Source organism: Salmo trutta, chromosome 30 (genome assembly GCF_901001165.1).
Source record: "Salmo trutta chromosome 30, fSalTru1.1, whole genome shotgun sequence".
Taxonomy (NCBI): Eukaryota; Metazoa; Chordata; class Actinopteri; order Salmoniformes; family Salmonidae; genus Salmo; species Salmo trutta.
Window position 1 is genome coordinate 5,793,904 of NC_042986.1, and position 12,884 is coordinate 5,806,787.

Genomic DNA, 12,884 nt, shown 5'->3' on the forward strand with positions numbered 1-12,884 from the left:
AGTTGTTGGCAGTATCAGAGGGTTTTGTGATATTCAGTGGATGGAGCTGAGTTTGCCTTTTTTCCCAAAATGTAATTTAAGGTACTCCAAAGCTTTTTTTCTATCATCCTTTTTATCATGTATCTTTGTTTTGTAGTACAGTTTCTTCTTCTTTTTGTTTAGTTAAGTCACATGATTTCTCAATTTACAGTAGGTTTACCAATCGGCTGAGCTGCCAGACTTACTTGCCATTTCCTTTTGCCTCTTCCCTCTCAACCATACAGTTTTTGAATACCTCACCAATCCACAGGGATTTAGCTGTTTGAACAGTCCGTTTCTTAATGGGTGCATGCTTATCAGTAACTGGAAGGAACAATTTCATAAATGTGTCAAGTGTGGCGTCTGGTTGCTCCTCATTACACAAAACAGACCAGCAAATATTTTTTAAATCTTCAACATAGGAATCACTAGATACCTTTTGTATGATCTCTTATACACTATTTTAGGCCCTTTTTTGTTGTTGTTGTTGATATGGCCACTATATTATGATCACTACAGCCAACGGGTGTGGATACTGCTTGTAGCCTCTTCACTTTGGGAGAACTGTACACTACACATATCTCCCATCACAGCATCCCATACCTAAAAAAACATATTTACCAGCCCTCTGGTTTACCTATTTCCGATTAACTTTTTCCGTCACCAAAGGCAAATCTATTATCCGGAATGCCTTACCAGTCGTTTCGGGCTATACAATGTTTAAAAATAGACGTAACATTTTTTCCCCCGAAGCTCATTCCCTAGTCCCCAATCTCCGTAATGGTTGCCAAGCGAGATTACCGCGTGATCCAAGATGGCAGCGCACCTTTGGGGAGATATGGTGTGAATTCGGCTAACTCTGGAAAAGTTTTATTTAAACGTTTATTTTCCCACATTGTATAGTCCGAAACAACTGGTAAGGCATTCCAGATTTGCTTTTGGTGACGGAAATAATAAACCAGAAGGCTGGTAAATATGTTTTCAGGGTACGGGATTTAGCCTTCAGCGACAGATCAATGTGTAACGTTACAGGTCTCTCGGAGCGAAGAGGCTACAGCATTAGTAAAGATATGATCAATACACGTGGATGATTTCGTTCCTGTGCTGTTTGTAAATACCCTGATAGGTTGACTGACAACCTGAACCAGATTGCAGGCGCTGGTTACAGTTTGAAGCTTCTTCTTGAGTGAACAGCTTGATGAAAACCAGTCAATATTTAGGTCAGAAAATATATCTCTCATTTTACACGTAATCCAAAAACTGACTATTAGGACTCAGTGGTCTATAGCAACTTCCCACAAGGATAGGCTTTAGGTGAGGTGGGTGAATCTGTAGCCATATATACTTCAAAAGCATTTGACATGAAATCCTCTCTATCCACTCGCCAACCAGTCGATCTGCAAATATTTATGTAAAAAGGCCAACGATAAAGCCTTGCATTCCTATTTATCTATTTGTTTTGCGCTATTTGGTGGTAGCTGCACTTGATTCAGCTGCCCTGCATTCCGGGTAGTCGAAGTGCTCCCATTTTGAACCATTCGATGTGTCTGAATGTACAAACTCCCCCTACCAAGAAGGCAAAGACAGCAAATCAAGTGCACCTATAGGCCTACCGCTGGCCAATCAGATAGCTCAGATCACTGTGTCTGCAGCTTCCATGAACTCACAGCGAAGTTGATAGTCGACTACCGTGTGAGATAAAAAAAAGATATTAAACCATGACAAGAGAGGCTGTCAATGAATACAGCAAAGAGCTGCTGTTTTTATGAGTGAGTTAATGTATCGATAGACTTGCGTTGTTATTAATGGCTTGTGTCTATCTAACATCGAGGAGTATTTAACATTCTCTGGTCATACGAGTAGCAACATGAATTGGTGCATGAGTCTCTCTCTCTCTCTCTCTCTCTCTAGGAGAATATGTGTGTGATGTTAGACAAGGTCTCTGATGCTAACAGAGAAATATATTTTCTGGGTGACCTGACTGGTTATCATCTAGTTGTCCTCTCAAGAGGAAGCTTCTTACTGTGGCTAATGCCTGTAACATGAACCATGTTATCACTCAGCCAACTAGTGTATTCCAATAGTGTTGGATCTGTGACATCCTCTTGTATTGATCATATCTTCACTAATGCTGCAGTACTTTGCTCCAAAGCAATATCAGTTCGCATTGGCTGTAGTGATCATAAGATTGTGGCAATAACAAGGAAAGCCAAAGTACCAAAGGCAGGGCCTAAAGTTATTCATAAGAGATCATACAAAATGTTTTCTCAGGACGTTTGTCGAAGATGTTGGTCTGATGTGTATAAGGAGGTGAATCCAGATGCAGCACTTTGAGTTTTTGCACAATTATTCTTCCAAATAGTTTCTTAACAGGTGAATGTTTGTCAACAATCTGTGAAAACTGTTAGAGCCCCGTGCTAAATTACTAAAATGCAATGTAAATGTAAAAAGGAAAGTTGTTTCAATTTATTTTCGCCCTAAATAATTTTGTATCGGGTCTGTTGAAAAGTATTTGGTATTTTGAAAATACATTGGACTGTAGTGTAGGCCAGTGAAATACAAATGACAAACACGAAAAAGTAACAGAAATACTGTCCATCTCTGTGTGTATTGAATATACAATATTGAAAGAGAAGAATTGCTGTTTTGAATATGGTCAAGTTTGTGTGGAAGAGGTGGAAAAACAATTGTCATCCATCAGTAATGATAAGCCACCAGCTAAAATGACTATATGTATGTTGACGATTGCACACTCTACACATCAGCACCTACACCTAGTGAGCTCACTGAAACTCTTAGCAAGGAGTTACAGTCAGTGTCAGAATGGGTAATTTACAATAAACTGGTCTGAAATACAGTGCATTCGGGAAGTATTCAGTGCACTCATCAATCTAGATATAATACCCCATAATGACAAAGTGAAAACAGGTTTTTAGACATTTTAGCAAATGTATTTTAAAAAACAAACAGAAATACCTTATTTACATAAGCATTCAGACCCTTTGCTATGAGACTCAAAACTGAGCTCATGTGCATCCTGTTTCCATTGATCATCCTTGAGATGTTTCTACAACTTTATTGGAGTCCACCTGTGGTAAATTCAATTGATTGGACATGATTTGGAAAGGCACACATCTGTGTATATATGAGGTCCCACAGTTAAACAGTGCATGTCAGAGCAAAAACCAAGCCATGAGGTTGAAGGAATTGTCCGTAAAGCTCAGAGACAGGATTGTGTCGAGGCACAGATCTAGGGAAGGGTACCAAAACATTTCTGCAGCATTGCAGGTCCCCAAGAACACAGTGGCCTCCATCATTCTTAAATGGAAGAAGTTTGGAACCACCAAGACTCTTCCTAGAGCTGGCCGCCCGGCCAAACTGAGCAATCGGGGGAGAAGGGCCACTCCTCAGTAAAATGCACATGACAGCCCATTTGCCAAAAGGCACCTGAAGGACTCTCTGACCATGAGAAATAAGATTTTCTGGTCTGATGAAACCAAGATTGTACCCTTTGTCCTGAATGCCAAGCGTCACGTCTGGAGGAAACCTGGCACTATCCCTACGATAAAGCATGGTGGTGGTAGCATCATGCTATGGGGATGTTTTTCAGCGGCAGGGAATGGGAGACTAATCAGGATAAAGGGAAAGATGAATGGAGCAAAGTACAGAGAGCCTTGATGAAAACCTGCTCCAGAGTGCTCAGGACCTCAGACTGGGGTGACGGTTCACCTTCCAACAGGACAACGACCCAAAGCACACAGCCAAGACAACGCAGAGGTGGCTTCGGGACAAGTCTCAGAATGTCCTTGAGTGACCCTGCCAGAGCCCGGACTTGAACCCGATCGAACATCTCTGGAGAGACCTGAAAATAGCTGTACAGCGACGCTCCCCATTCAACCTGACAGAGCTTGAGAGGATCTGCAGAGAAGAATGGGAGAAACTCTCCAAATACAGGTTTGCCAAGCTTGTAGCGTCATACCCAAGAAGACTCAAGTCTGTAATCGCAGCCAAAGGTGCTTCAATAAAGTACTGAGTATAGGGTCTGAATACTTATGTAAATATTTATTTAAGTTTCTGTTATATAAACAGTTGAAGTCGGAAGTTTACATACACCTTAACCAAATACGTTTAAACTCAGTTTTTCACAATTCCTGACATTTAACCTTAGTAAGAATTCCCTGTCTAAGGTCAGTTAGGATCACCACTTTATTTTAAGAATGTGAAATGTCTGAATAATGGTAGAGAGAATTATTTCTTTCAGCTTTTATTTCTTTCATCACATTCCCAGTGGGTCAGAAGTTTACATACACTCAATTAGTATTTGGTAGCATTGCCTTTAAATTGTTTAACTTGGGTCGAACATTTCAGGTAGCCTTCCACAAGCTTCCCACAATAAGTTGGGTGAATTTTGGCCCATTCCTCCTGACAGAGCTGGTGTAACTGAGTCAGGTTTGTGGGCCCTCTTGCTCGCACACACTTTTTCAGTTCTGCCAACAAATTTTCTATAGGATTGAGGTCAGGGCTTGTGATGGCCACTCCAATACCTTGACTTTGTTGTCCTTAAGCCATTTGTACAGAACTTTGGAAGTATGCTTGGGGTCATTGTCCATTTGGAAGACCCATTTGCGACCAAGCATTAACTTCCTGACGGATGTCTTGAGATGTTGCGTTAATATATCCACATAATTTTCCTGCTTCATGATGCCATCTATTTTGTGAAGTGTACCAGTCCCTCCTGCAGCAAAGAACCCACACAGCATGATGCTGCCACCCCCGTGCATCACGGTTGGGATGGTGTTCTTCGGCTTGCAAGCCTCCCCCTTTTTCCTCCAAAGATAACAATGGAAAATTGTTATGGCCAAACAGTTCTATTTATGTTTCATCAGACCAGAGGACATTTCTCCAAAAAGTACAATCTTTGTCCCCATGTGCAGTTGCAAACCGTAGTCTGGCTTTTTTATGGCGGTTTTGGAGCAGTGGCTTCTTCCTTCTTCAGGTTATGTCAATATAGGACTCGTTTTACTGTGGATATAGATACTTTTGTACCTGTTTCCTCCAGCATCTTCACAAGGTCCTTTGCTGTTGTTCTGGGAATGATTTGCACTTTTCGCACCAAAGTACGTTAATCTCTAGGAGACAGAACGCGTCTCCTTCCTGAGCGGTATGACGGCTGCGTGGACCCTTGGTGTTTATACTTGCGTACTATTGTTTGTACAGATGAATGTGGTACCTTCAGGCGTTTGGAAATTGCTCCCAAGGATGAACCAGACTTATGGAGGTCTACAATTTTTTCTGAGGTCTTTGCAGATTTCTTTAGATTTTCCCATGATGTCAAGTAAAGAGACGCTGAGTTTGAAGGTAGACCTTGAACTACATCCACAGGTACACCTCCAATTGACTCAAATGATGTCAATTAGCCTATCAGAAGCTTCTAAAGCCATGGCATCATTTTCAGGAATTTTCCAAGCTGTTTAAAGGCACAGTCAACTTAGTGTATGTAAACTTCTGACCCACTGGAATTGTGATACAGTGAAAAAATAATCTGTCTGTAAACAATTGTTGGAAAAATTAATTGTGTCATGCACAAAGTAGATGTCCTAACCGACTTGCCAGAACTATAGTTTGTTAACAAGAAATTTGTGGAGTGGTTGAAAAACGAGTTTTAATGACTCCAACCGAAGTGTATGTAAACTTCCGACTTCAACTGTACATTTGCAAAAATGTCTAAAAACCTGTTTTTGCTTTGCCATTATGGGGTATTGGGTATTTATGAGTGAAAAAAAATGATTTTAATCAATTTTAGAATAAGGCTGTAAAGTAACAAAATGTGGAAAAAGTCAAGGGGTCTGAATACTTTCCGAATGCACTGTATTAACATTCTGATAATATATAATTTTTAAATGGTCCAAGAAGAACAACAATGGCAGGGCAATTCAAGAATAACCAATATGCAGTGATAATGTATTGAGCCTACTGCACAAACCTCATTGCTACAGCACTGTTTTTAATAGGTTAGTGTTGCATAGGCTTACGACTTTTAAGTCATGTTAAAAAAAATAATTCTGCCGCCATTTTGATTCAGAAAGTGATCTCGGCTCAGAAAAGGTTTGTGACCACTTCTTTACAGGAATATGATTTTGAATACATAAAGCAACACCTCCCCCATTGGCATTCCTGTCTCTTTTATAAATGTTACAAACATGTATTTCTACCACTGTATCATCAAAGGAATTATCTAAATGACTTTCTGAGATAGCCAGTATATGAATGTTTTCTGATGTTAGTAAGTTATCGATTTCATGAACCTTGTTTCTCAGGCTAAATATGTTAATGTGGGCTATTTTGTAACCTTTTTCTTGGTTGCTTTTCTGGGTGACTATGAAAACACATATGAAAGCATTACTGAGTGTATGGCTACGTTCCAAAATCCATACCAGCCTACCACTTATAATACATGCCCAACACAATCCTTCATTTGGAGTGGTATGATAGTAGTGTAGATATTTGAACCCAGCCCATGTCGACAGCGGCAGGATATAATGTACTCACCAGGAACTTGTCCTGGTGCTTGGACCTGAGCATGGCGGTCACCTCCTTGAGGTTGAGACGGTAGCGCTGCTCGTCCAGCAGAGGGGGGAAGAACACGGAGATGATCCTCTCGGTGATGTAGGTCAGGTCAAAGTCATAGTGGCCCTCCATGACTCTTTCCATCACACGGTCCACACTGAAACTCCTGACCAGAGGAAAATCGCAAGGGGTTATGCAGTGGTCTACAGATTGATGTTGTGTTACTCCATTGAGCTCTAAAACACTCCATTGAGCTCTAAAACACTCCATTGAGCTCTAAAACACTGAAAGCTCTAAAAGCTCTAAAACACAGAAACACTGAAACCTTTCATTTGCAGCCTCCCTTACATTAACTCAGCATTTCCCAAACTTGGGGTCGCGACCCCATGTGGCGTTGCCTGATTTGAAAATGGGGTCGAGAGAAAAACAGGAGGAAGTGTAGTTGGATAATGAGAGGAGGTGTAGAATGACAGGAATAAAAAGAGGGAATGAAGGAGGAGTGACAAAAAGGAAGAGACTGGGAAAGAGAAGAAGAGAATGAAGAGGAGGAGATAGGAGTCAGTGTGAAATCCTCCTCTTAATCATCCAGTACCTCCTCCTTTTCATCATCCTCCTCTTCCTCCTTCTCCAGAGAGAGAGACATGTTAAATAATGAATTTAATTAGGTTATCATAGGGAGCTGTGTTACCTGGGGAGGGTGGTCCTCTGTTTGGTGTAAGTCAGAGACTTTGTGGAACCCTGAAGACAGAGAGAAATTAAATTAGAACCATTTCTCACACTCATGAGAAGAACAGCATGAACATTCATTTGTGGAGGGGAAGTGAGAAAAGTGTGTCTGGAAAAGTCTTCTCACCAGGTGTTGGACGTGTCGGGATGGAGCTGTCCCTCTGCGCTGCTGTAGACAACAAGGGGAGATATATGGTGATTCAACAAACAGGCTTCCTTCCTGAAGGCCCACCTATACTACTTATTGTAGCAACCTGACTTCTAGACAACGCTCTCATCCAAGAACAAACCAAGCCCACTCTACTAGCCAAGGAAAAGAGGGGCATCCGCCATTTTCCAACAGCACTGCAGATTTATGGATGGTTACAGCTTGTTGTTTTGTCATAAAGTGAAGGAATGAAGGACTATTTAAAGAGTGAGAGACAGAGGGGTCTACTTACCAGATCAGATGGGGGAGCTGGGATGCATGCTGTGGTCACCTGAAACAGAACAACAGACCATTTTTCCAACGAGAAACATGATCAAACATACACATTACACGTTTTGAGGCTGTCCGCTTAGTCTCGTTTTCCGCTGTCCGTTTTTTTTCCTTGTATTTTTCTCCAGGAAAGAGGGAAGGGAGTGGTGAGGCTGGCGAGGCCGGGGAAGATGGGCCAGAGGAAATGCTCCCTCAGACAGACGGAGAGATAAAGAAAGAGAGAAAAACACATCTAAGCCAGATACGAGAGCCCTGTCATCCCATGTAGACATGATTACAGTAGAAATACCAGGACAAGTGAAGTATGGTATGCAAGTCCCAACATTCTCTGGGGGTGCTTGGTGGGACGGTCTGAGAAAAACCAGAGGTTGCATAATTTAGCTTGCTAACCCACTCCATTTTGGTGTCACTCACACAATGGCACAGTTGGTAGCCAGGGAGCATGTGCACATAGTCATGTTGGTCATGTTCACACTGATTCATGTAAACACAAAGCACTACAAAGTACAACTAATAGCCTGGTTAAAAGCATTTATTAGAAACATTTGCTTTGACAACACTACAGCCTTTGCTGTCTCGTACGCACTCAGGCACGCATGCACACCCACACAATGTAATTTCCCATGTGCAATGGTCTGCAGATCGTGAACCCAGACCTATGTTCCGGAGCAAGTGGAAGGAAGCACTGTAGCAGCAGTGGTATATTTGAGGTAGGCTTGAGGACCACAGTCATGCTTACGTAATGGCCAAGCACACTGCGGGCCAGAGTATGTCCTAGCATTTCCACTCCCCAACCCTGTTACGCCTGTTTGTTTGGCCACAGGAAAGGGCAAAGGCTTGTATATCTCATTGTGTACAGAGGGAAGTTACAGACCCCTTGGGTGGGAGTATGTTTGTGTTTGAGTGTGTGTGAGCCAGATATAGCTAGTGTGCTTGTGTGCATTTCGAAGAAAATGTGTGGGCCTCAAACCTCTCCTTAGCTATAGGCTAAGCAGGGTGGTGTCAACAGACAATGTGCTGTAATGAGACACATGACAACATCGCAGAGCTTGTTTCTGATTGATTACAATAAAGTTCATGGAACCACCACTGCTTTATTCTGTCAAGCAGTGGAACACTTTGTCCCCATGACGGATAATACTTCTGTTCTTTAAGAATCATAGCAGATCTTATCTTGTGTCCTGACTGCCAGTTGGGCTTGTGAAACTGAGACCACATAACTATGAAAACAAGAACAAGAACCATGTTAAAAGGATGTATTAGGGTACTGCTGCTAACACAAGAACAACATGGCATTGCATTGCTTGCTGTTTGGGGTTTTAGGCTGGGTTTCTGTATAGCACGTTGTGACATCTGCTGATGTAAAAAGGGCTTTATAAATACATTTGATTGATTGATTGATTGATTGATTGATGGCCAGAAGGTGAACCAGACAGCACACTGTCCACTGTCTTTCTGTCCAACTGTCCCTCTCCTCTGCCTCTAACCAATTCTCTCCGGCCACATCCTCTCTTTCCCTCGTTCTCTTCCAAACTGACTCTCGCTAACGTTTTCTTTCTCCAATAATCCCTCTATCCAGCGTTCTCTCTCCCGCCTCTCTTTTCCCCTCTCACTCCCTGTCAAACTTTCCCTCTCTCCAGCAGCATTCACCCTCTCTCTCTCTCCCGGCCTGCTGCCCTCCCCTCTCAGAGCGAGCGATGGGGCCTGCAGCAGGGGCGCATTACACCAGAACAAACACACCAGATTCCATCTCCTGGGCCAACACTTACGCTCGCGCTTCCTGCAAGTGCTCTCCCCCTCCCCTCTCCCTCCCTCCCGCTCTCCCTCCATGTACCTCTCCCACTATATCACTCTCCAAACAGGCCCAGCTGGTAAGGCTCATGGTGCTAACCCCTCTCTGCCTCTTCTAGATGGGCCACTGGTCCAACCAATGTCCTTGATCCATTAAAGCCAGGGACCATGGCTAATGCACTCTCTGTGAATGCATCTCTTCAGTGCTATGCAAGACTAGCTATGGGAGAGATAACTGATAATGAGGTAGCATTACTGGTATGTTATACGTATGAGTAAGTGAGTGTGTGGGTATAGGGGAGATCCTAGGGTGCATGAGAGAACAAAGGGGTCTGCTTCATGTCCACTGACACCAAAATGTGTTTCTGTAAGTGGATTACAGGGTAAATAGACTGGAGAACAGGGGAGGAGACAGGGAGGAGTAATGGGGATACGAACATCATGTAAACAATATCATTAGTGAGCAGAACTGGAGCCAATTGGACTTCATCAACTTTGATTCTGCCCCACCCCAATGATAATTCATTCAGCCTTTCTCTGTCAAGTCCGATTCATGTTTTGTCCAAGATTTGAGTCTCTCAAGAGTCTCTTTTATTCCATCAAGCCTATCACTAAACAGAGTTCGAAAACAGTTTTTGAAAACTGACAATGAGCATGCTAAGGCTGTATGTGTAACCATAGAAACTTCACTGGATTTGTACACTTTGTATCCACCATAACTCTGTTCCAGGGTCACCACAAAACCTCATGACATATCAAAACAGACTGCGGTCTAATAGAGTGGTGATTGAAACCCACATGGCAGGAATTTCTGCTTGTCTAATCACCAGCCCCAACCATCTGGTTCTTCTCAGCTTTCAATTAGCATGGGAGAGAATCACACACAGAAATGGTATTTCTATGACTTCACTGACATGGTATGCACATTCGTAAATATGATTAATACACTGAGTGTACAAACATTAGGAACACCTCAGAACAGCCTCAATTAATCGGGACATGGTGTCGAAAGCCCATGTTGACTCCAATGTTTCCCACAGTTGTGTCAAGTTGGTTGGCTGTTGGGTGTGAAAAACAGCAGTGTTGCAGTTCCTGTCACGCTCACTGTCACCTACTACCATACCCCGTTCAAAGAGACTTACATTTTTTTGTCTTGCCCTCTGAATGGCACACATACACAATCCATGTCTCAATTGTCTCAAAGCATAAAAATCTCTCCTCCCCTTCATCTACACTGATTGAAGTGGATTTAACAAGTGACATCAATAAGGTATCATAGCTTTCACCTGGATTCACCTGTCTAGTCTAGGTCATGGAAAGAGCACACTGAGTGTATTTGTCCTTTGTCTTACTGTCTTTTCAGAGGGCTGGTGATGTCATAGTGCCCAACAGGCATGGGGTTGGTTAGTGTCCCTCAGGCAGTTGTCCATTCTCATAGACCCTCCTGATATAGAAGATAGTGAGGTGTGACTAAGGTCAAAGGTTAAAGTCCCAGTGGAGGTACCTGACTGTATATCTCTGCGCTAGGTTTCATTATTCAAACACCCCAACCCCCATTCAATAATTTTTACTACGCTGGCATGAGGAGTCTGAAGCAGAGCTAACGCCCCTAAATCATTGCAAGGTGTGCTGTCTCTGAGAGTCCCTGAAAGTGAATCATGCGAGAAAACTAGCTAACGTTGGGGGTCTCGAATGCCAGGACTGGGATAAACTGCTGTAGGGAATGATCTCTTTATCCATCTGGCTTAAACTCTGTCCATTATATTTGTCTCCCTCTCTCTCTCTTTCTTCCTCTCTCTTTCCCTCTTTCCTCCCCTTTCCCGTTCTCTCTTCATCGCTTCTCTTACTTCCTCTAAGTTCTCCCTCTCTTTACTTTTTCCTTCATTTCCCCCCTCTTTTCTCATCTCTCTTTCTCTCCATCTCTCTCACCAAACAGCTGAGGGTGGATACAGAACAGAACAGAACAGATAGGTCAGAGGTCAAATATGTCCCTTTGGTATCTGTAATTACTGTGTGGGACTCCCAGTCATAGAGCCAGAGTCAACACAGTGACCACAACAACTCCCCTCCTCTCCTACTCACCCCCCCCCCCCCCTCCAAGTGCAAGAAGTATTCAAAGAGCAATGCTGGACAAAAATAAACAGTGGTAAATAAACAGAATCGAAAAAAATCAGCAAAGCGAGATTGTGAGAGATCAACACTGGAAAAATCCCCTGTGAACCAACCAACATTTTTATATCGTGTCTAAATGGTTTCCTCTGTCCCTGTTCCCTCTGTTGTTTAAAATGGGTTCGTCCTGACCATTCTAGCTAGAGCTAATCTCGTTTGTTGTCCCACTAATATTGCTGAAATCTGAACAGATACATTCCTCAGATGGCGATGCCTCTTTCTCTTCCTCTCGTTCCAAGAGAAATGTTTTGTGGCAAGGAGTTATTGCCCCATGTACACAGCAACACACTGACTGTCATGACTCACTATACAGTCACATTATACAATGTATAGTCAGTTCAATGCATGTATGTATCTACAAATGGCAATAACCTGGATGTAATGACTATTGAATACGGCACCAGACACATTACCATGGTCTGCCCTGTAGTGGAGAAAGTGGAAAGACATTCTTGGGATGATAGGGAGACTATGCAGCCTTCAGCGTTGTGCAGTCAGAACAGAGCAAAACAGTGGCCAATTAGCCTGGCTTATTTCCCCTAGACCAAAGGTCGTCTGGCAGAGTCCCAGACCTGCTAAGCCAACTGTCACGCTTACGGTTTTAACGCTGATCAGCATCACACTGACTCACTCACTCGTCTGCCCCACATTCACAACAAGCCACGCTATCTACCCCGGCAATTAACATGACTCTGTGATGGGGTGGTGACTCAGAGTCCCTAACGATGATGATGAGACACATTCATTCTATTTCTATATAAACTAACTAAGAGATAAATATATAACAACTGGATTTGAATAAGATTATTTACCAGTGACACATCCCTAGTAATGATTACCAGGAAGATTTTTCCGTTATTCTGAGCTTGGGTCTGACAGGAAATAGAAGATGAGCAGAGAGGATGCTGGGTCAGCTCTGTGTTGTTGACAGGGTTAGAAAAACAGTAGAGGTTAACCGGATCTACAGGCCTTCCTCTTACAGTTGTCTGCTGTCCCTCCACCACTTCCTGTCTACAGTACTGTACACCCCCCCCCCCCCCCCCCCCCCCCCACACACACACACACCTTCAACTGATTTCCCGTAAATTACAACCAATATCCAGCTGGGGGGGGGTTACTATTCCTCCCGAAATAG

At 43.0% G+C, this 12,884-nt stretch overlaps 1 protein-coding gene across 4 annotated transcripts in view; it reads right to left on the reverse strand.

Moving 5' to 3' along the window:
- Positions 1-12,884, reverse strand: part of LOC115168998 (tensin-2) — a 54,273-nt gene that overhangs the window by 24,307 nt on the left and 17,082 nt on the right. For all 4 annotated transcript variants that reach the window (XM_029724591.1, XM_029724590.1, XM_029724592.1 and 1 more), the window contains exons 4-7: positions 7,752-7,790; positions 7,439-7,480; positions 7,274-7,323; positions 6,568-6,751 (exon numbers count right to left, since the gene is read on the reverse strand). In XM_029724591.1, the coding sequence (XP_029580451.1) occupies positions 6,568-6,751; positions 7,274-7,323; positions 7,439-7,480; positions 7,752-7,790 (315 nt within the window). The remainder of the gene's footprint in view (positions 1-6,567; positions 6,752-7,273; positions 7,324-7,438; positions 7,481-7,751; positions 7,791-12,884) is intronic.